Here is a 24,103-nt window from a genome sequence, read left to right as displayed (position 1 = left end):
GTTTTGTGATGAGGGCAATAAAATAAACGAAATGAGTCATCTCGGGTTCTTTTTGCAGCTTGACGTGAATGGAATCTTTTCTTTTGATAATTGGCTCGTTAGAGGGAATCGTTATCGTCATTGGGAATCGTTTACAAGCTCAGGAAACACAATTCTTCCACTTATGAGCTCGGGAAACCACTTTGTTAAAAAAAAAAAAAAAACTCCTGCGCAGATTTTTATTAGTCCAGGAAAACGAAATTTGATTCATTTAGTTTTAGTCAACAAAACCTGTTGATGTTTTAGTCATATATTTGGTTTTTTTTGTCAGCAGATAATGTTGAAACTAAAACTACTTCACATCAACTTTTCTCTCGTCGTTTTTGATGATATATAAACAAGTTGCTACTAGCGTAGCAAGACTTGAGACATTCCCACCAAATAGTGGAAATACTTCTCAGGAGATTTTGGCCTTGCAGACTTTCTCCAGAGTTCTTGGGGGGCGGCCAGCGGAAGGTCGTGATCCGTCTGCGTCTTTCATGGCTTTTTTTTTTGTTTTCCCCTCGATCTATTCTTCATGTCATGTCAACTCATGAGGTTTTGCTTTCAGGCCAGTTCCATGTTGATTTTAAGGTTCTTTTATCAATTGTGTGAAGGCTTCGCACGTTAGTCCATTTGATTCCTTGCACTTTTTTTGACGTGCTACTACTTCCACATTTTTCAACCAATTCTCGCCATTCAAACGTCGACATGTTCCAAAAATTCCTGCGACGGCTGCTTCTATTTTTCTCATTCCCATGATTTATGCCTTAGCCACAATTCATTCATTTTGTACCCTAATTTTCCCCATACACTCTTAATAGGAGATTTTACATTTCACATTTACTTCCACTTATTTCATCCTCTGCACTTCGTTCCAACTTTAATATATTCCAAAATTCACGCCATGAGCACTTCCATTTCTTTCAGTTCCAACATTCACACCTTACCCGCAATCCCGATTTTGTACCCTATTTTTCCCCATACATTCTTAACTCATTCACTCCCACCCATTTTCACTGAAGCAACCCCTTTACTGGATTTTGACTGCTTTTGCAAGACCCACAGAGTATTGTGCTCTATTGCTACAAAATATGAAATCTACCAAAAGAAAAATTTGCATCTCTTCTTTCATCAGGAAAAAAAAGTACATTTCTATCTGTTTCCGTTTTGGAGCAATTAGCATTAGAATATAGCTAAGTTTCATCACAAATCTGTTTAAAACAGTGGGGAAAAGAGTTTTTTGCAACACGGCTCTGTTTGATCTCTTAAACTCTGCTGCCACCTGCTGGCTATTTTTGTAATTACTACCATTATTTCAAGCGTTTTCTTCAGTTCAGAGGCTGCATCAAATACTTCCGTATGCTCTAACATAAAAACAAAACAAAAACAAAAACAAAAACATAAAAAACGTATAAATACGTCTTTGGGAGCAAATGAGTTAATGGGAGTTTCTATAGTTCACATTTACGTCCCCATTTTCATCCGATTCACTTTGTTCCAACTTCAATATGTTACACCAATTCATGCCATGAGCTCTTTCCATCTTTTTCAGTTCCAAAATTCACGCCTTACCCACAATTCCCCATTTTATACTCTACTTATCCTCATACATTCTTAATGGGAGATTCTACATTTCACATTAATTCTACATTTTTCATCCTACGCACTTTGTTCCAACTTTAATATATTCCACCAATTCACGCCATGAAGATTTCCATTTCTTTCAGCTCCAAAATTCACACCTTGCCCACAATTCTTGATTTGGTACCCTATTTTTTCCCCATACATTCTTAATAGGAGATTCTACAATTCACGTCCACATTTTTCATCCGATTCATCTCGTTCTAACTTCAATACGTTGCACCAATTCATGCGATGAGCTCTTCCCTTGATTCTTAACACCTTACCCCATTCCCAAATTGATTCTCCACACCCTACCCCCTTTTTTTCTGCTGTAATTTCTACATTTATTGACTGATTCTAACAGTTCCAACTTTCAATTGGAAGCGCCCGTCCTGTTCTCCACTTGGCACGGCTCAGCCACTGGCAGGGACGTCACAAGTGACCTCTTCAGGTATAATTGTAGAAATAAAGTTGACTTGACAGCACATCAGAGAGAGCATTTTTTTTTTTGGGGGGGGGGCTTTGGAATGTGGCGTCAGTAGCAGACAGACAATGAGATCATTTTGGAAAGAAATTCAGCAGCAGGCGGGGAGGAGAGAGAGAGTAAAGTAAAGTAGGAAGAGGAGGAGGCAGCCAAAGATCACGCTGCAAATTTGGAAGCGCTTGCGAGTCAGGAATGGGTTAAAGATAACTGGAGGATAAGAGCGGCTGGTTTCCAGCAAAAGCTCTTCACTTTCCCTCACAGTGTCCACAAGGAGGAACCGTCCGTCCGTCCGTCCTTTCCGCACCTCAGGTGATCTGCAGCAAAGACGGGATAAGCTGATCATCTCCTTGCTGGTCCTGCTCCATCAACTCCATCTCATCCTCCTCCTCGTCCTGGTGGAACGTACATGGTGACACGCTCCGGACTTTCCTCCTCCCCTGCGCGGGTGTCGGCAGCCCGGCTCTGAAGGCGAGCGCCCGCCAGGAGCCCAAATGCGTTTGACACTCGTCGCCATTGCCATGTTTTTGCTGTGCGACGCCATCGGGAGCGAGAGGCGGCCGGATGGTGAGTCACTCGCCGCGTGACGATATCAAGCGAGAAATCGGCATCCTTTGTCACCCGATAGATGACCGATACGCAAGTATGGCGATATATAGAGCCACTAAAACGGCTCCATTGTTGAGCAATTACTTGGCGGGCCACTAGGGGGCGCGCCTCATAAGCGTGGCGGGGAAATGGACGCAAGTCTTCAGGTGAAGAAGACTCATCAGCATATTTTACTTGTGGAAGACATTTTTCTGTCAAGCCAATTCAAGTCAAGTCATCTTTATCTGATTTAATGGCGCAAAACGCTGGCAAACTTCAATTATTTCAAGCCCAAAACTTCATTTCGGTGATATTTTCTACATGGCATCATTCATTCACATTTGAATTTTCACATGTGACGGACAAGCAGTTAAAAGAACGGCCGGCGTGTCCGCCACATTCGCACCCGCCGCTCCATGTGGAAAGTCCAAAACGGGACAGTTTTTGCGTATCTGAGCACACCCCTCCCACGTCAGTCTCGTCAGCTCCAGGAAAACTCGACAGGACACAAACGAGCGAAGGACAAACGCATTCCAGCCGGCCGAGTTTGTTTTTCGGCTGTTGCGCGCGCAAATACCAAACACGTGTCGTCGTCGTCGTCGTCTGGATTTCGACACGAGCGCTCCTCGCTTGACCCCCATCGGGCGCCGCGGTAACCGTGGCGACAGAGAGGTGTTTGTCGCCGCGCGCTTCCCGCCACCTGCTGCCGGTTAGCGAGCCATCAAAAACAGGCCGCCAGCTTGCTGCAGATGGTTCGCACGTGTGGCGAGTTACAAAATTTCATGTGAATGGACACGCGCGCGCGCAATAAGCAAACGTGCGTGTGTGCAAATAAATGTTCCGCTTATAAATGTTTTGAACATGAACATTCACGTGACGAGACTGCTCATTTTTGGCTACTGTGTAATGCAACAGCCTAACCAGTTTGATACGCACTTTTTGCTCCAATAACCTTTATTTATATTATGTTGTCGTTAACCCTCCTGTCATGTTGTGGGTCAAAATGACCCGCTCTCATATTAAATAACAAATGTTAGGCTTTGTTATCAAACTTGGCACTGAGAGACAATAAAAGAAAAGGACTAATTTCCACACATTTGCAATGAAAAAGTTTGAAACTTTAAGTATATACCGGGTCAAATTGACCCGACAACTAAGAAGTTGTTACGTTTGACACGTGCAATGAAGACCGTTGATAATAAACTAGGAACGATGTTTTTTGGTTTGCTTGAGGAATGTTAAACATTCCGGGTCAAAATGACCCACTTTCAAATGAATGTTTTACATTATCAAACCTGACACCAAGAGACAGGAAAAAAGCGACTAATTTCTACACATTTGCAATGAAAACAGTTACGATGCTTTCAAAACATGAAGTATATTCCGGGTCAAATTGACCCAAAAAAAAAAAAAAAAAAAAAAACGTTTCTTTTGCTGCTATGAAACTAAGAAGTTGTGACGTTTGACACGTGCAATGAAGACCGTTGATAATGAACTCAGAGCAATGTTTATTTGTTTGCTTGTGGAATGTTAAGTATTCCGGGTCAGCGTTGTCACAGATTACTTGGAAAAGTAATCTGATTACTAACTAAAAAAAAATAATCTAGTTACTTTACTGATTACTTTATTGTCAATGTAACTAAGAAGATGCTGAAAAAGTAGCTTAGCACATCGTTTACCACATTTACAAAGACGTGCTTGGCAGCAAAATGACGACGCTCCCGTTTTTACGGCAAAAACCTTCACAATCGTTTCAAATGATTGACTTTGTTTACAATGTATATATTTTTCGTTGCGCCAGGTCTGTCATTTCAGTCGTGCTTTATGTCCTGTATGTATTGCACATCTAAACAAACAAATACATGAACGAAAAAACAGAAAAAAAAAAAAAAAGGCAGTCAAAGTTAGAAAATCCCGTTGGATGGGTCGCCCGCAAATCACGGGGACAGACGAGCGGGCATGTCGCCTACTAAAAGCGTCCCGTCCGATTTGCGCTTTTATGACTCGACGGTTCTTTTGAACGCTGCTTCCACAAACGGGACGCTCATATGTTTGCAGTTTGTGTCTTTCTGCTACCAATCAGTCTGCGGGGGGATGATTGACGCATGGATGTGAATGAAATGGCCGTTTTTATGTATTATTCTCATGTTCATTTTACTTACTTCCTTATCTCATTGACTGGCAGCCATTTTGACTGGAGCAAACCCCCTTCGCTCCCGGATTTTTGACGTGATTTGGACTGATTTTTGCAAGGCCCACACAATATTGTCTTCTATTTCTATTTAAAAAAAAATATATATATATATATATATATATATATATATATATATATATATATATATTAGGGGTGTGAATTGCCTAGTACCTGACGATTCAATTCGTATCACGATTCACAGGTCACGATTCGATTCGATACCGATTAATCCCGATACGAATTTATAAGTCGATTGTTGCGATTTTTTTTCATTCAAATTTAAAAAATACTAATCAGTAAGCTTGTAGAGTGTAAGATTTCAATGAAAATGTATTATTTATTTATCTGAAATTTCAGTCTTATAGAGGTTGTAATCTGTTTCATGTTTGAACAGCATTAAAATAAAATATTAAGGCTTAATGTTCCGTTCATATAACATTCTTCCATGCTCAAGGTGTGAATCCTAACCCGAAGTCAGACGTTTTGTTGAATATTCTTCCATTAAAAATGGAAGTTTAAAAATCGATTCACACACAAAAAAAAAAAAACATTTTTTTTTATTGAATCGATTCGAGAATCGCGCGATGTAGTATCGCGATATATCGCCGAATCGATTTTTTTGACACCCCTAATATATATATATATATATATATATATATATATGGAACCTACCAAAAGAAAGATTAAAGTATCTTCTTTCATCAGGAAAAAAAAATAAAAGCATATTTCTATCTTCTTCGGTTTTGCGGCAATTAGAATATAGCTAAGTTTCATCATTATTCACAAATCTATTTAGAATTGCAAGTAAAAGATCTTTTTTTTTTCATCATGGCCCTGGTTGATCTCTTATACTCTGCTGCCACATGCTGGCCGTTTTTGTAATTACTACCATTGCTTCACCCGTTCTCTTCAGTTGAGAGGCTGCATCAAAGCCTTCTGTATGCGCTAGCATTAAAAAAAAACAAAAAAACGGATAAATACGTCTTTGGGACACTTAAAACATTTAAAATAGAACGTATTCATACATTTTGGGGAGTAAATGAGCCCAAACTATATTAACCTTAGGAGTAGGGGTGTTAAAAAAAAATCGATTCGGCGATATATCGCGATACTACATCGCGCGATTCTCGAATCGATTCAATAATCGGCAGAATCGATTTTTTTTTTTTTTTTTTTTTTTAGGATTCACACCTTGAGCATGGAAGAATGTTATATGAACGGCACATTAAGCCTTAATATTTTTATTTTAATGCTGTTCAAATGTGAAACAGATTGCAAACTGTTTGTGTACAGTGGCTCACGGTTATAAGCCTCAAGTTTTAGATAAATATATTCATACAAATCTTACAGTGTACATGTACAAATTTACTGATAGTATTTTCTAAATTTGAATGGAAAAAAATCGCAACAATCGACTTATAAATTCGTATCGGGATTAATCGGTATCGAATCGTGACCATTCGTATCGGGATTAATCGGTATCGAATCGAATCGTGACCTGTGAATCGTGATACGAATCGAATCGTCAGGTACTAGGCAATTCACACCCCTACTTAGGAGGGCTAATTTGATATGAATTTGTTGTTTTTTGTTAGATTGGTCGGGTTCTTGCGCCAACTGCAAGGATTGTTCGGGCGACAACGGCTGCGTGCGCTGCGCCGAGCGCCTCTTCCTGCTGCTGCGGCGTCACGGCATGTCCCAGCACGGAAGCTGCCTGCAAGCCTGCCCCAAAGGATACTTCGGACAGAGGGGGCGCCACGTCAACCGATGCTTGAGTATGCGCGTATACAAAATAATAATGACGATAATATAAATAATACAAATGATATTGTAAAACGATTTGATCCATGAGCTGCGAGATGATTCATTCAAAGACACATTGAAAATGGAACGATTCGATCCAGTTTGGCAATTCAAAACCAATTTTCCAATTCCAATTGTTTGGTTACACCCCTAATTCGCTGTCCATCTGGAAAAATACAAATAAAAATAGCAATGCAAGAAATAAATGGAGGCGGAGCACTGTATATTTAACAATTCCATGTTCATTTTCGTAAATAGAATCATGGATTAAAATGAGAATTAAATTATAACTAACTGATGAGAGTCAACAGAAGCTATTTTACAATCTAACGGCATTAATTGCACAATTTTTACCACAAATGTGTTAAAACTGTGAAGAAAAAATCTTTTTCATGTACTAACATGTTCCTGTTTTATTTATTTTGATCGCAAGAAATTTCTTCTTTCGTTTTACAGTTGTTGTTTTTTTTGTTTTTTTTAAACAATTAAAACCAACCGATGATGGGACATTTACAAATGGCAAAAATAACAAAATATGTACCAGTTGTAAATGTGAGGGAAGAAGGCAAACCTTCAGAAATGAAACCCTCTCATGACGCAGAAAAAAAAAAACTTTCATTCGGTCAAAAAAAAAAAAATTGAAAAAACAAATATTTGATGATATTTCAAACAGTTGCATTTATAATGTAGCAGATAAAGTGAAACAAAGTCAAACGACTCACCTTTGCTCCCTAGTGGCGCTTTATAGGTATTGCTGGTAATCGAGTGTGGCGTGCCTGTTTGACAAAAAAAAAAGAAAGATAATCAAAAAACTGTGATCCCTTGCCACAAAAGTGACGCAAACGAAAAGGTCAAGCGCGTTTCCTGAGGGATTCGCCAAGCGTCCGAGCGACGTCATCGTCGAGCCGCCAAACGATTTCCTGGTTGGGGCACGCAACACAAAAACGCAACATTGCGCAAGGAGAAGTCCTATTTTTAATAACATTACTGTGAAATTTGTTGACTTTCACAAAACGAGAGCGGCCCGCAGAAATTTTTTTTTTTTTTTTTTTTTTTTATTAAAAAAAAAACGCAAAAAGAAAATCATCCGATAGATAAAAATGGATTCCACATCTCTGGAAAACTTTTTTTTTTTTTTTTTTTTGCAAATGGAGAACTTGAATGGTTTTCGAGTGGTTAATAGCATCCATGAAGCATGATGACATTTGTGCCTTGTTGTTGTTGTTTGTCGCGCTCAGAGTGCCGCTCGGCCAACTGCGAGCGCTGCTTCGCCCGGGACTTTTGCACGCAGTGCAAGTCGGGCTTCCGCATCTACAACGGCCGCTGCCTGAGCGCCTGTCCCGACGGAACCTTCGCACGCGACGACCACCAATGTCTGGGTGAGCAACCGCCACCGCCGCCGCCATCGCGTCTTCGCAGCAGCATGACGCTCATTTGCCGATAGACGTGCGTCGAGACACAACAACAAAAAAAGCCATTCCTAAAAAACGATTTCAATCTTGAAGCCGTTTTCCGCTCATTTGGACAATCTTGACTCCTCGTCCACCATTTTGGCCACAGTGTTTTCTTTTCCCCTCGTCCGGCTATTTAGCCGTTAGCTAGTGCTAGAGCTCGCGCACTTGTCGGAGTATCTTTGGCTTTTTCGCCCTCTTTTTTTTGTTTTTTGTTTCCTCACATCATGGCCGCCAAGAAGAAGAAGAAGAAGAAGAAGAAAGCGACGTCTCCTATCAATGTCGGTCCAGCCAAAAGAAAAACAGTTGCCACGGAAACCAAGCGAAACGTCATTAAAAAAATCGTAGAAAGGAGACACAGACGAACATGGGCAAACACTTGGACTTCAGCCAGACAGCATATTATTATTATTATTATTTATTTTAATGTATTTTAGATGTTTTTATGCAAATTATTTTGATGTAAATAGTGACTTTTTAATGGGGAAATTTGACTTAAGTCGAAATTCAGGTTACATCGCTAGTGTAGGAACGGAACTCTGATGTCACTTGAGGACTGCCTGTTTTTTTTTTTTTTTTTTTTACAATATTGTTACTTTTACTGCCAAAAACCCTGCAATATCGTGATATTTATCATATTGTGACATTCATATTGTAATAATAATTGTATCGTGATGTTTGGATATCGTTACATCTCTACTAGGGCTGCACAAGGTCCAAAAAAAAAAAAAAATCCATATCACGATATTATGCATATTGCAATAAGTTTGAGATGGAATTTTATGCTTTTATCTGAATTTGACAAAAAAAAGGTGAGAAGACACTCAGTTCAAAGCTCGCGAGGAGATTGACTGACTGACAATTCACTACTTCACTCACTGCAAAAAAATAAAAATCCCCTCCTCACCCTCCTTTTATTTGGTTTCCACGCGAGTTCCTTGGCTGCTCCAACCCTAATAATAATGCATATGCCAAACATAGTTGGAACACGGCGTTCTTCACGAAAATGTGCACTGCACTTAGATAAGAAAAATGTCATTTCTTTAGGTACATGTTAAATATCGCAATAATCCCAACGACTTACGCCGTCTTTTTTCCGCGGTCAATCAGACGAGTGCGTCGTGGCCCCGCTGTCCGAGTGGAGCGCGTGGAGCGTCTGCCTCCGAGACGGCGCCCCCTGCGGCTTCAGGTGGGGACGACAGGGCCGGACGCGGGAGAGCGCCGCCCCCGCCGACCGCGCGCCCGCCAGCCCCCAACGGACCGCCTGCCCCAGCCGCCGCGAGAACAGAAAGTGCAGGATGAAGAGGAGGTGTCCCACAGGTCAGAAGCTTTCACAACCATTTTGGTTTTGGGGGGGGAATCGGAGAAGAATCGGCGTAGCATTCGTTCAGTCAGTTTTCCAAGTACAAAAACAAAAAAAATTGACTTGTTTTCTCAATATTTGTTCCAAAAAACAAAACGAAGAAAACGGTGATGTTTTCCGATTTTGTGCAAAACGTGGAAAATTGGAAACGCGGACAAAAAAGGGCAATTTGGGACGTTTCATCCAGTTTGACGAAAGTCGCGCAAGTCGGAAAGACACAGCAAGTTTTTGGAGACGCTACAATCAAGTTTACTTTATTCAACTCAAACTAAACATTCAAAAAACTATTTCGTGAACGAAATAAAAGCGAAAAATGCTTTTAAAAAAAAAAAAAAAAAAAAACTACATTTTATGATTCCAAAACTTTGTCATATTAAAGTTTTTTTTTATTTTTTTTTTATGAAGTGTGGCAGTAAATGATTTAAGCCTGGCGTGAGCCAGTCATGACACTCAGCACTGATCAACTAACAAACGGACCAAAACTAACAGAAGCAGCCTGAAAATGAATTCAAATGAACCAAAAAAAAAACAAAACAAAAACTCAAAACGAAGACAAATGAAAATTCCCAAAGTATAATAAACCCTTTGAAACAAGCTGGTCCAAAAGATGTCATCCGATTGCTTGCAATTGGGAATCCCGCATGCAAGACAAACGTGCGACACTCAATTGTGACAAAAATCTGGATCAAGATTTGAATCCCAAAACAAAACAAAAAATTAGTCGTTCTTTGGCGTGTCCTCAAACAGACATTTGATGGCCGGAAATGATGCTTGGCTTCTTCTTAATCCTTGTTTGTTTGTTCCGATGACAAAAGGGCCCTCCAGCGTACCGCCAGCGATCGTTCCGGTCACGTGTCGCTTGTTAAGGGGTCACCAACTATGGATGGAAAATTTGGACCATTTCACCCCTGAGGTGCTGCACGAGACAACGTTGCAAATGGATTTTGACTCCGTCTTTGTTTTTGACACGTACTGTCAATTTGTTTGTTTAAAGCTTGACCAAAAAAAAAAAAAAAAAAAAAGAGAAACACATCCTGAAGGTTCAAGAAAGTTCTTTTCACAACACGTTCTATTTTTCAAACTTGTACTTGACGGCTTCAGACAACTTCAGAAGGCACCGGAAAGTCACGTCGTGGTCACTCTTAATCAACCTTGGAATTTGAAAATTAGTTTTTAGTTGTTTTTTTTGTTGTTTTGTATTGGTTCAATTAAGTATGTTTTGAATGTTTTGAATGAAAGTACGTTTTGTTTTCTTTCTCCTCGAGGCCCCAAAAGATGGCGAAACGTGTTAGCAGCATGTTTACAAGCTTGTCAAAAGATGATGAATGCGTTCGTTTGCAAGCGGCTCCACGCCGCCGATTATCGGACAGATAATGTCAACAACATTCATGTGCTTCGCATTTTGCACATTTGACCAACTCACAAAAATGTTCACTTTTGAAGTTTTGAAGTTTATTGAACATATGCATATATACATTTATAATTATATAAACACATAAACAAATAAAGAAAGTTACAAGTAAAAATAAAAGAAACATCCAATAAATATCGATTTATATGTTCAAGGGAGTAGGAAAATTAATTTTTTTTTTTTAGGGAGGGGGGTGGATTATTTGTTGATGAAGATTGGCCGATTGACAAATTTAAATGGATCCACAGATGAAAAGTTCCCTGCATCTCATCACCGAATGACAAACGCTTGCGAATGGAGCTCGTTTGCCGTTTTTTGCTCACGTTTGTAAAACGTTTCGAAAGATCTTTACAGTGGAAAAATTGTCTGAATATGTTTGCAAATGTGTTTATGACAAATACAAACTGACTGAACATCTTAAAAGTCATGACGAAAAGCCAAAATTCAATACATTCGCGAGTATTCGCTGCTCAGTGAGATATCAGCTTTAATCGGCCTTCAGATTAAAAAAAAGAAAAGAAAGATGGCCGATGCCGATATTTGTCAAAATGCCAAATTCGGTCTACCTCGATTAGGGGCGGGAACTTCTGGCTACCTCACGATACGACTCGATACAATACGCGATGCGATACAAGGCTCACAATAACGATTATCTCACGATATCACAATTATCGATATATTGCTCAGAAATCAACAATAATCTACAATAAAACTAATCAGAAAATATTTTATTATTGATAATAATATAAATACATAATAAAAATCAAATAAATATCAATAAATAATAAATAAATGATAATTAAAAATAAAAATACATTTATTAAAAAAAATTCATATAATATAAATATAAATAATAAATACAAATAAAATATAGATAAATAAAATAAATAAAGAAAAAAATTGCAAAATAAAAAATCATTAAATAATTAAATGGATTAAAAATAATTCAGATTATAATAAAATATAAATACAACATACATACATATTACATAATATATAAATATATAAAAATATTTTAAAAAATAAATAAATAATATATAACAACAACAACAACAACAACAATAATAATAAACTAAGCTGATGAGTCTAATTCGCCTGAATACTTCCGTCCATTTCCCTGCCATGCAATGAGGCGCTTCCCCTAGTGGCCCGCCAAGGAATTGCCTTATAAGTCATGAACAATGGAGCCGTTATAGTGGCCGTATATTAAGTACAAATATCGCGATACTTGCGCAGACGTATCGATAATCTATCAGGAGACAAAGTATCACGATTTATCGTGATGTCGATATATCGTCACACTCCTCATCCCTAATTTATAATCACATTTAAAATCATCCCCAAAGGCTCATCATGCATGACATTTAAATACCAAAGACAAAAACAAAGGACATTTTTTGCTCTAATTATAGTTTTAATTTGTTTTGTAAACATAAAATGTCGTGACAGTTAGTTTGCGTTTTTTTAAAAAGCATTTCCGATTTTATTTTGTTAAAATAGTTGTTTTCGTACGTTTTCGTTAACTACAAATAACCTTGCACATGTTGTTGTAGTTGCATAGTTGCACGTTTTTCATTTCTTGTTGCTTGTTGTTGTCGAGTTTTGCCAAGATGATTTCTGACGACTTTCATCATGCAAGTGGCTGACTTGAAACTCGATTGCAATCTCGTCTGGTCACTCAGACTGGCGCAGATTCGTTCCAGCTGCTGGCCACAAAAACATTTCTTCTCTTCCTTTTCTTCTGCTGCTTCCTCAAATTGGGACGGAATATTATCTTCTCTTTTTGCTTTTCTTTTTGCTCATCGTTCACCATTTTCCTTCTTTTCCCCTTTCAATTCTTTTCCTTTCCCTGCATCTTGTTTTGTTTTTTTTGTTGCTGCAGATGATTGATTGTTCGTCATTCCTGGCCTGCGTGTCCGCTTGTAGTCGTCAACTTCTTCATCTCCACACGAACGCAAGCCCACAAAGTCTCTTTTTATTTGCTCATGAAGCTTCGTCAAACGTTTGCGTTGGTTGCGAAACTTTGCAGTTGGCTTTCAAAGTGTTTTTTTGGGGCCGCGCAGCCGCCAGACCGACCTCACATGTGCCCCGTTATATGCAATTAAAGAAAATTTGAACGTACATACGCTTTGATTTGCGACTCGACGCTGCCGCAACAACGCCAGATGTCGTCTTTTCATGTCGGCCGCCGAGCAGGCAGATTTACAGTCAACGCGCACGCGCGTCATTTCCAGGAAACGTTCGCAAGACGTCACGTGGGCCAACGTGGCTTCTTGCGACTCGTCATTTCTCGTCCTCCATTTCTCAAAGTCCCAAAAAGCTTCGTCCACGCAACACGTTTGACTCCACAGCGCACGTGTCCCAATACTTTTGTCAGAACGTCATATTATCATTTCCTGGATGTTTCCCAATCAGAGTTTGGGAATTGTCATTATACTGTAGTTTATTTCTATTTTGTTCTTTTTTTTTTTTTTTATTAAAAGCTACTGAACAGAGAAAATTCGAATTTTGAACCACTACTGCCACCTGTTGCCAAAAAACTAAACTTCTTCAGTACACAATGTACACGTGATGTCACATCCAGCAATTCGAACCCGAATCCAGTCCAAAAAATTGGCCAGACGCTCGCAGGAAGTCGTTCATATGCTAATTTGAAGATGTTTCAGTCAGAAATGGTCAAATAAAAAAGGAATATTGTAAAGATATTTTTGGCCAAATTGTTGCAGAGAGCAGCTTTAATATAGTTGGTAGCGGTTCCATTACTTCTTCATTTGTTTTTATTTCCCCCCCCAAAAAATGACACATATTAGTTTTATTTCAGTGTGACTTATTTTTATTTTGCTTCTCCTCCAATATTTCTTAAAGCATGATTTTATATATATATATATATATATATATATATATATATATAAAATATATTAAAATACATAATAATAAATAAAAAATACATTATAAAAATAAAAAAATAAAAATTTACAATATTATAATAAAAATAGTATAAATAAATAGAATACATAATGTAGTATATACACACAAATAAAAATATCACAATTAAAAAAACGATGTAATAATAATAATTATTATTATAATAATAATAATAATAATAATAATAAAAAAACTAAGCTGATGAGTCTTCTTCACCTGAAGACTTCCGTCCATTTCCCCGCCACTCTTATGAGGAGCTCCCCTTAGTGGCCCACCAAGGAATTGCTCCAGAAGTGATCAACAATTCTAGTGGCTGTATATTAACGACAAATATCGCAATACCTGCGTAGGCGTATCGACAATCGACCCGATTTATGGCGCTATCGATAAATATCGTCACACTCTGAGTCGGGAATGACTTGAAGGCGTCGGAAAGTTTTGAACGAGTGAAAGAAAACGCGTGAGGGCAAATGTGAGTCGATTTGGGTCACGTGACTCAAACGGGGGAAGGATGAGATGAAAAAGGAGCGAGCGTTATGTTGCTTGACGCTTTGCGAACGAGTCGCGACCGCAACAAATCCGTGTTGTTGCTCTCATCCTGATGGCTTCCCAAGCGCACAGATGGAGAATCCATCGGAACGTTCTCACATGCTGGTCGTTTGTGTGACGCGTACATCGCGTGCATCCTGTTCATGCGCCAATACGCATCCGGGACCAAGAAAACGTGGCATCCTCAATTGCCTTGATCAAATTATGAGGAGTTAGTGATCTTTTCAAAAATGGACTTGCAAGCCTGTGTGACATGAATAAAAGGCATTTATTTATCGGTTTGCAGAAAAGAACATGCTTATTTTTGTTTGATGCCAGACAATGTGGTGGACATAAAAAAAAAAAAAAAGTCAAATGAAATAACGCCGTTGATCCAACAGTGACGGGAACACACAAACAATTCATCCCACAATCGACAATTTATCGACAATCAAATTTAACAACAGCTATTTTGATAATCATTTGAAATTTCACGTGAAGTAAACAGTTGTACACTTTGGACGACAAAAGTGTTGAGACCACAAATCTTTTTAGTTAACAAAAACAAAATGAATACATAAATAGAAATAAACAGTTCCGTACATGAAATAAATCTGAAAATGATTAAAAAAACAAAACAAAACAAAAAACTAATTTAACCAACCATTTATGTTTTTCAATGTTCAACGGCAGATTATATATATATATATATATATATATATATATATATATATATATATATATATATATATATATATATACACACACACACACATTATTATTGTTATTTTATTATTAGTTTTATTGTAGCTAATATTGGATTTATGACCTGAGCAATATATCAATAATCGCGGTATTGTCGTCTCGTGAGATAGTGGTTATCATAAGCCTTGTATGGCATATCGTATCGTATTGTATCGTATCGTATCGGGAGGTTCCCACCCATATGCACGACATGAATTGAATTTTCACATGAACCCTTCAAAACGTTGCCAATTGAATTCCCAACTCGGGAAAAGACGTGTCGCGCTCGCTTGATCTCCGTCCGCATTTCTGGACCGATTCCAAGCTGCACTTGGAGTTTCCCCATTCCAAACATTCCAATAATTACGCCGCGTTTCAGTTAGGTTGGCACGCAATTTGTTTCCCCAGAAACACTTTTTTTTTTGGTCTCCTTTTGTTGTGCTCATCCGACTGACTGGAGGCCACATGTGCATGTGCATGTGCTGCTGTCAATCTTTTGGCCTTTCTTCTTTCGAGTCACGCTGACACGTCGGGCCTCAAAAGACATTTTTATCACTTCATCGCAACAAAGGCAAAAAGACAGACAAAAAAAACGATGACGTATGGAAGAACCACAAGCCAACTTCATTTCCGTTGTCATGTGGCCCCCATGATGGAAATTCACTTTTCATTCACCACAAGTGTCCCAATACTTTTGACTGAAGGCCACGTTTTTTGTTTTTGTTTTTTGCTTTTCATGTCCAAAATAATTTTTAGTGGTTCTCAACCATTTTTCAGTGATGTACCCCCTGTGATTTGTATATTTTATTTTATTTTTTTTAGGGAGGGGTTGGATTATTTGTTGATTAAGGGGGTTGGGTGGGCGATAATAATAATAATAATAATAATAATAACAACAACAACAACAACTATTTGGAAGTAAAAAATATACCTTAAAAAAATATATAATTGAACTATAAAGATTTGTGCACATACACATTATTATCATCAACCTAAAGTGACATCTTTTTGGCATCATAGTAAAGCTCTGTTCTCAAAAAGAAATAATGAGCAGAATTTTAAATAAATAAAGTTTCCAAGTGATTGACAGACAACATATGACAAGCTGGGTCAAACCATTCTGCTATGGGGGAAATGCTGAGTTTTTCAATTGCCGACTGAATATAAAATTCATTTTATTAACTTATACATATACTTTTTAAAATATTTTTTTAAATCTCATATACCCCCATTTGAGAAGCACTGCTTTAGTCCACAGTCACAGTTTTCCCTCACTTTTTTTTTTCCTATACTTTGATTCCCAAAACGTCTCCTTCCCTTTTTGACTTCCTGCTGGTGTCCCAATATTTGTGTCCAAATGGCCGACATGTGTTCTCGATCGAAGAAGCAGCTCGTAAAATGTCGCACGCGCTCGTTTAAGTTAAAAGCGGTGTTGAGTCTGCGGTTGCCATGGTAACGGAGATCATCGCCATTTTCTTTCTCGTTTCCTTTCAGATAAAAACCATAAAAAAAAGGCAAGTTGGGGCCGTCCTCAGTGCCCGTTTAGAAAAGAACCTCGACCAAGTTGGACGTTTTACAGTCAAGTTTCATTGGACTGGATTCAAACTGCTTCGTGAACACCGGTTGATTAGCACCCTCTATTGGCGGAAAGTTGATATTGCAGTCTGTCTCCATTATTTGGTGGAAGGTGACGAGCAAAGTGGATCATAATCTGTGACCATTTGCTACCGACTGCTTCCAAGTGGAACCGGTAACGCGTGAGCTGACAATCGCAACCAGCAACCCGCGCGGTGCATTCTGTCAATCGAGATCCGGACGCCGACGTCACGCGTCCCAAAACGTGCGGCCATTTTGGTCGCATCGAAAACACGTGTGTCTGCCACTTTGAGACCCCGTTTCGGTGTTTCTATTTTTGTATACTTGTATTGTTGGATTTGGTTAATAAAGGAGAGAAAAAAGTTTCAGTGTTTCTTACCGTTTGGGCAGTTCATCCACACGGCGGCTCGGTTCTTCAGAGCTTGGAAAGATCACTTTGTAAAGATTTCAAAACGATGCGGGATAGCTACTCCTCCGGTGATGTCATTCTCTCTTCACTGCGCACCAAGTGCCAGTCTACCAACAACAATGGCGGGTCGGCGTGTCGTCGTCGTCGTTTTGCGCAAACCTCCTTAGCTTCCTTTATGTTTAACAGAAAATGTTTGGCATGATGTTGTACTTGAATCGCCCGCCATTGTCACTTCTCCTGTGGTGTCGTGTTCGTCTCACTGATCTGTATATGTTGCTGCATTCGAGGATGGCCGGAAGTCGGAAATATCCCGAGTTCAAACCAGGAAGTGTGTACGGGAACGCCCCCTTGAACTGGGAAATTCCACTCGCGAAGTCGGAAGAAAAAAAGGCACCCCGACTTCACCAGCGGCACTACACGATTTACTCGAGTATAAAACTAGATAGCTTTCTTCATTCATAAATATTCACCATAACTTCGTGTACGTGACAGTATTGCCGCTATCTCCCTGCATGAAATTATACGGTAAACTACTTAATTGACTGCCAAAGACGTTTCATGATGATTCGTAAAATTCCAATGAATGGAATGCGATCTTTCATTTCGTAGCCACTTTGTATATGTAGTAAAGGCAAACAATATTCTTTTTGCCTTGAAAGATGAGTTAAAATGCTCAAAAGCGGCTGGCACTGTGGATTTTTTTGTTTTGTTTTTATAACGCCTGGCAGTCAAAGAGTTAACTGTACGGAATGCTGATGAAATAAGATTAAAACAATAAATGAAGCAAAATTGCAAAAAGGTAAGTTTCCTGGAGGTCAAATTGAGTTTTGAGGACCAAAATAAAAAACAATTTATCGCCATCCGCCATTTTGCAGAGTAGGCTGGGTGGCAGCCAAGGGCGGAGACCTTGGGGAAGCCATCTCCAGCTACCTGGAAACATCATGAAGCATATCATTTATATACGTATTTAAGGCAAATAGTAAAATGTCTGAAGTCCTCTTGTTTATGTTGAAGAAATTTAAAACTGCATAAATCATATGCCGTTTCTACTAACTGTCTCAATCATGAAGACTTGAAACAATTGCTAGCTGAGCGTGCGAGAGACGAGTGGATTTGGTTTTCAAACGAGGATTATTTTTTTTGTATTTTTCTGGTCCGCAGGTGACAGAAGTTGGAGACGGCGAGGGCGCGGCCGCCAGCGTCAGCAGAAACCGCTTTGGATGCTCGCCAGCAGCAACACCAGCAACGCGCGCAACATCTTCTGATCATCACATTCTCAAACGCTTCAGAGCTGCATTTTTATTTTTTTTCTGCTGGGCAAATGTATTTACTTATTTATTGTTTTGTTTTCTTTTCAGGGGTGCTTATATCATATTTGTATTTGTTCTAGTGAACGGCAGGATAATATGCCAACGTGTTGTAAACTTACCAAGCTCACAATTTGATAATGAACATCATGCAAATCAACTTGTGATTGGTTAGCTGGGATCCAATCGTGAACTACAAGTGTTGACGTCGTCCAAATTCTGAATTTTTATTGGTGTAGACACGCAAATATGTCATGGCCACTGCAATCATCTATGGGTCTGAATGGGTTAAAGTTTTTGTTTAGTGAAATTATGAGGGTCAAGTCTTTTTTTTTTTCTCAACTTAAAAAAAACAAAAAACAAAAAAATGCTCACCTTACAAGAAAAAAAATGGAATTGTTCTTTTTCTCTTTGCATGGGAAAAAATTCTAGATTAAAATAAAAATATATCATCAAATATATTATTTAATATAAACTGAAATTTTTCCAAAATATTTGATTTTTTTTCCCCCATGAAGCCAGCAGTCATCTCACAAGATCATTTATTTTACATTCAAAAGTCATTTTAAGTTTATTTTAAAAAGTGTAAGCATGAAATGAGTGACGTCAAAGTCACGCTTGCGCCTCGTGCAGAATGCAGACCTCGACCCCAAATAACCTCCTCTGCCCTCCATCATGTCAACGATTCATAAATCCGATAAAAAATAAAATAAAAAACGGCACTCAAACTCCATTTAGTGCTTGATCAATATGTCACCATCACATAAACAATCATAAAAAAAAAAAAAAAAAAGGCAAAATAAGGCTTTCTTTGTTTTCTTTTTACTTGGATTAATAAGACAAAAGAATATTTGGCCAAAGCAAAAAAAGTATGATGATAATAATAATAAATTATATGGCGCCACAACAAGTTGTGGCAAGGCAACATCTAACAAGTTTTTTTTTTTTTTTTTCTCATCTTCACACACGCGACGACACAGACTTTGTGCAAAAATGTCCTTTTTTTCCCATGTCATTTAAAAACAAACAAACAAAAAAAAAAACACATTGTGACCCTGTTGAATGTTCACTACTTCCTGTCCACACGCACACGTCAGCCAATGGGATGCAAACAGAAGGCCAAACGGGGGGGAAAAAAAATAATACAAAAAAAAACAAAAGCAATATACAGCACCTTGCACATAGCTATATATACAGTATGGGTGTATACACTTTTGCAAACCGCCCTATTTCTACTTGTTTTTTTTGTGCTCTTTCTGAAACGGCCCGAAGTTTGCGCCAAAGGCCCACAGTGGCACGTAAATGTAGTGCTTTGGCGCCACCTTGATGGAACTTGTTGAAGTGACAGGAGTGTCAAAAAGTAGTGCTTTGGTGCCACTCGGAGGCATCGGAACAGAAAACGGCGCAACCTTTTTTGTGTTGCGCTTTTTCCAAGTATCGACGGCCTTGCTGTACAATTTACACATTTACATGTACATTTATTTACACGCGTCACACAAAAAAAAAAAAAAGTTTCGTCCAACGTAAGGATTTTTTTAATTTTTTTTTTGGCACAACTTGTCACGGGAAAAACTCAACAGGTGTTTGATCTGAAGGTCATTTTTTTTCGATGGGTCAGTCAGAAAGAGACCCCCCCCCCCCCCCCCCCAAAAAAAAAGGGAAGAGTCTGCCAAAACTCCACCCCCCCAAAAAGGAAGGGAGGAGTCTGCCGAAACTCCACCCATCCAAAAAATAAGGGAGGACTCTGCCAAAACTCCACCCCCCAAAAAAGGAAAGGAGGAGTCTGCCGAAACACCCCCCCCCCCCCCCCCAAAAAAAAAGAAGGGAGGAGTCTGCCAAAACTCCACCCCCTCCAAAAAATAAGGGTGGAGTCTGGCAAAACTCCACCCACTCAAAGCAAGTTTGACCTAGTTAGCTAGATGGAATTTGAGCGACGTGTTAGCATTGAGTAGCAAAAAGGTATCAAGTTTGCCATTGTGACTTCAAGTGGACAATTTAAGGTCTCCATCATTTGCATTCATCTGTTCAAATCTGTTGGACTCGACAAGCAACAAGAAATTCTGCAGTGGACCCACAAAAAACAAAAAAACAAAAACAAAAATTGCCAAGAAGATAAAGATACACGCAAACATTTCCCATGTTTTTTTTGGACAATACTTGACAAATCTGAAGCCTGGAAAGGAGACAGATTGACAACACTAACTTTTCAAACCGTACCCCAAATAACTTCATTCTCTGCTCTTGATTTTAATGCTAATAATTTACGGTGAATTTCTTTACCTATTTTATCGGTATGAAATCAAATTGGTCAAAAATTGCCAATAATTTACGGTGAATTTCTTTATTTATTTTATCTGTTTGACATCAATTTGGTCAATAACTGCTGATAATTTTCGGCAAATTTATAATCTGGTTTATCTGTTTGATGTCAACTAGGTCAAAAATTGCCGATTGGCTATTATCGGCCACGGATATTATTGTATGTCCCTAATTTTATTCATATATATATATATATATATATATATATATATATATATATATATATTAGTACACAGAGTATATGAGTTGTGAATAAAGTAATAAAATATTGAGGCCTACCGCACAATACCCTTTTAATGTGTTTACCACTTCGACCCCAATACACGACCACACACTTTAGTGAAACGGCATGGGGGGGGTGGGGTGGGGGTGGGGGGGGGGTGGGGGGGGGGGTTAACATGCAGCACAAATTGGCCATGTCAATGTAAATGTGTTTGCTGCTCCCTGCTGGCCTGACTGCAAAAGTACAAAAAGTGAGTGAGAGCCACAAACCACAAGAAAATTCCATTTCCAACTACCACAACAAAGCAACAAATTACTTGATATTTGTTTTTTTTGTTTTTTTTGAAGATGACGTTCGAAGAAGGAGCTCTCGATTTCCCCGTCGATCTACGTTCCAACCCTCACCACCCCTCACCCACACGAACGAGATCCAGAATACAAGCGGCGAGTCAAGTTGTAAAATGTCTGAAGTCCTCGTTTATGTTTAAGACATTTAAAACACCATAAATGATGCTTTTTCTACTAAGTACTGTCTCAAATGTTCTCCAATTTCAATACGGTAAACGTATAGGATCGGATGCCGAGAAACGTTTCTTGGGAGGAGCAATATGGCGGCCTCGCAACCTCAAAAGTCTTGGCCTATCAGTTATCCAGTCACATATACAGATCAGTGGGTCTGAACCCAGCATAAAGCATTTTCTCTTGGACTTTTAAAATGGACGCAACATGCTTAAGAAATCAAATTGGGTTGTATTAAATATACATTGAATTATTCTGCCACTAGGTGGCAGTGTTTTACGTGTAAAAATCCTGGACCCCAAATAAGGCAAAATTTTATGTGGTAGTATTTTGTTTTTTTTCTTTTGGATGTGGCTCAAACAAACACTTGCCAGGATGAAAGTGATGGCATGTGCATTTATAAAAAAAAAAAAAAACACATCTCTTCATGATCTTCAGTCAAAAGGTTTAAAAAATAAAAAACAATAACGTGTGCGTCATGATTGTTCTCTGCTTTGCTTTTGTCACGAGGCGTCAACGTTGAAAAGATGAGGTGGAAATGTCAGACGTGGAAACGTCACAGGAGCTTAAACACAACAAAACAAAAAGTGTCTCTGAGGGGAGGGGCTTAGACAGTGTGTGAAGTCATCATCATCATCATCATCATCAGAAGAATTCAAGTCGGACGACTGACTGACAAACACGGCACAAACTTGACACTCACTGTTTTTCCCTTCCTGCACTTTTACACGTCCTGCTGCTCTTCTTCGGGTGCGTTTCCTCCCGTTTGCGGGTCCTTTGGCGCCCCCGCAGGCTGCTGACGGCAGTCCGCTTCCTGCGACGAGGATGCCGACGACGAGTCCGCCGTACTTTGGCTCCGCTCGGCCTCTTCCCCCTCGCGCCAATCCGGGTCCTCCCGCCGTGGCTCCGCCTCCTCCTGCCGTGGCCCCCCCTCCTCTTGGAGTGACTCCGCCTCCTCCCGCCGTGACTCCACCTCCTCCCGCCGTGACCCCGCCTCCTCATGCGAATCCGCCACGGGGCACTCGGGCGCCGCCGATTCCGACTCGTCCCGCTCTCGCCGCCGCCTCCTCTTGGGGCTCTCGTCCTTGGCGGCGGCGGGCGGCGCGGCGGGCAGCGCCATGATGCCGCCGTGCGGCAGAAACATGTGCGGGTATAGGAGGCCGTGCGACACGCCGGGTATCAGGAACGGGTTGAACGTCAGATGGCCGGCGGGATGCGGCTCGCGCTTATTCGGGCCCCCGGAAGGGGCGGCGGTATCGGTCGGCGCCTCGGAGCCGCCTGCGGCGACTTTGGCGGGTGGGGACGAGGCGGCGTGCAGCTGCATGACGCTGAACAGGGTGTGCGGTGGGACGGCAGCAGCGGCGCCGTGCGGGGGCGGCGGCATGCCGTGCAGCATCATGGGTAACATACTCACGCCGTTCTTGGCGTCGTCCGCCGCCGACGCCCCGCCCACGCCCGCCGGGAACACGTGAGGGAAGCCCGCCGCCATGATGGGGATGCCGGGCAGCCCGGCGCGGAGGTTCTGCATGGCCGCCACCGAGTCGACGCCGCTCATCAGGGCGCCGTTGACGAAGACGGGCGCCGGCAGGTCCGACGGGAGGGGCTTGGGCATCTCGCCGCGGGGGCGGCGCCCGCGCCGGCGCGACGACGGGTCCCGGTTGACCGGTTCCGTCAGGATGCGGGGGAACTTGGACTCCGGGAGGAATCCCTGCGGAACGCCACGTCCAGATTGGTTTTGGTGACGCCGTCGCCCACGGGGGCGGGGGCGGAATAGTGTCGCGTGCAACTCACCGAGTGCTTGACCACGTCCGCCCAGTCCGGAGCCACAAAGTATTCCGAGTTGGCGTCCAACCAGCGGGACAGCTCCTTGATGGCCGGAGCCATGGCGCCGCCCAGCTGCAAGGCGGCACAATCGAGATTATTTTTGTTCAACTAACAAAACCAATTAAACATTTTCATTCCAAAATAAAATAAAAATGACACTTTTTAAAAAAAAACAAAATCTAACTGAAACTTAATTTTATGTTTATAAAACTACAATTATATTGAAAATATTCTTGTTTTTTTTTTTATGTAATTCTTTTGAATACTAGCACAAAAAGCTGTAGTTGAATTACGCCACAGATGAATGAGTGAATTTTGTCATTGGAAATATGGAATAATATTGGCAAAACAAAATTAGTCATGTGAAATGACATGAATTACAATTTTACAACAAAACAATGAAATAAAAACTAAGTGATGACAATTGCCAATTGCGTGCGTGGTGGTACCCTGCGTCCGGTCCCGCGATGCACGACGGGCACGCGTTCCTCTCCCGTCAAGGAGTTGACGTCCAGCTTGCTGGGATCTTTGCAGCGGTGGCGTCGCTGCTTGGGGCGCTCCACCAAACCGTGCAACACCCCCGCGCCAACCTGACAAATGCAAAAAACAAAAAAACAAAATAAAAAACAAACAACGGGGGCTCGTCATTATCTTCTTCAAACATTGACACCGAAAAATATGAATTTTGAGGCCAATTTCAAAAATGTTTTGTTTTTTTTAAAATTTATTTTATTTGTATTTTTTTTTGTAAGGCCATCCCGGTCCCCAGAGACAG

General features: G+C 40.2%; 2 protein-coding genes and 1 long non-coding RNA gene across 12 annotated transcripts in view; 1 reads left to right on the top strand and 2 right to left on the bottom strand.

Moving 5' to 3' along the window:
* Positions 1–17,510, bottom strand: part of LOC144023502 (uncharacterized) — a 46,616-nt gene extending 29,106 nt beyond the window's left edge. The window contains exons 1-3 of one of the 2 annotated variants that reach the window (XR_013284562.1): positions 17,108–17,481; positions 7,433–7,486; positions 2,214–2,520 (exon numbers count right to left, since the gene is read on the bottom strand). This is a non-coding gene — a long non-coding RNA (uncharacterized LOC144023502). Of the gene's footprint in view, positions 1–2,213; positions 2,521–7,432; positions 7,487–17,107 lie in introns of those variants that run through there. The other variant, XR_013284563.1, reaches the window with a different exon arrangement.
* Positions 2,236–20,075, top strand: rspo4 (R-spondin 4). The gene is made up of 5 exons (XM_077529067.1): positions 2,236–2,692; positions 6,503–6,682; positions 7,949–8,089; positions 9,272–9,481; positions 18,299–20,075. The coding sequence occupies exons 1-5, from the start codon at positions 2,620–2,622 to the stop codon at positions 18,400–18,402; spliced, it is 708 nt and encodes a 235-aa protein (XP_077385193.1). The 5' UTR covers positions 2,236–2,619; the 3' UTR covers positions 18,403–20,075.
* Positions 20,076–21,043: 968 nt separating this feature from the next.
* chd6 (chromodomain helicase DNA binding protein 6) overlaps positions 21,044–24,103 on the bottom strand; it is a 52,832-nt gene continuing 49,772 nt past the window's right edge. For 8 of the 9 annotated variants that reach the window (XM_077529038.1, XM_077529047.1, XM_077529045.1 and 5 more), the window contains 3 exons: positions 23,778–23,918; positions 23,296–23,400; positions 21,044–23,212 (listed from right to left, as the gene is read on the bottom strand). In XM_077529038.1, coding sequence (XP_077385164.1) covers positions 22,229–23,212; positions 23,296–23,400; positions 23,778–23,918 — 1,230 coding nt within the window. In that variant the 3' untranslated portion in view covers positions 21,044–22,228. The remainder of the gene's footprint in view (positions 23,213–23,295; positions 23,401–23,777; positions 23,919–24,103) is intronic. The other variant, XM_077529044.1, reaches the window with a different exon arrangement.

The sequence above is a fragment of the Festucalex cinctus genome, chromosome 8 (genome assembly GCF_051991245.1).
Source record: "Festucalex cinctus isolate MCC-2025b chromosome 8, RoL_Fcin_1.0, whole genome shotgun sequence".
Classification (NCBI taxonomy): Eukaryota; Metazoa; Chordata; class Actinopteri; order Syngnathiformes; family Syngnathidae; genus Festucalex; species Festucalex cinctus.
The sequence above is the reverse complement of the archived record's forward strand: the minus strand, read 5'-3'. Positions and strand labels throughout refer to the sequence as shown.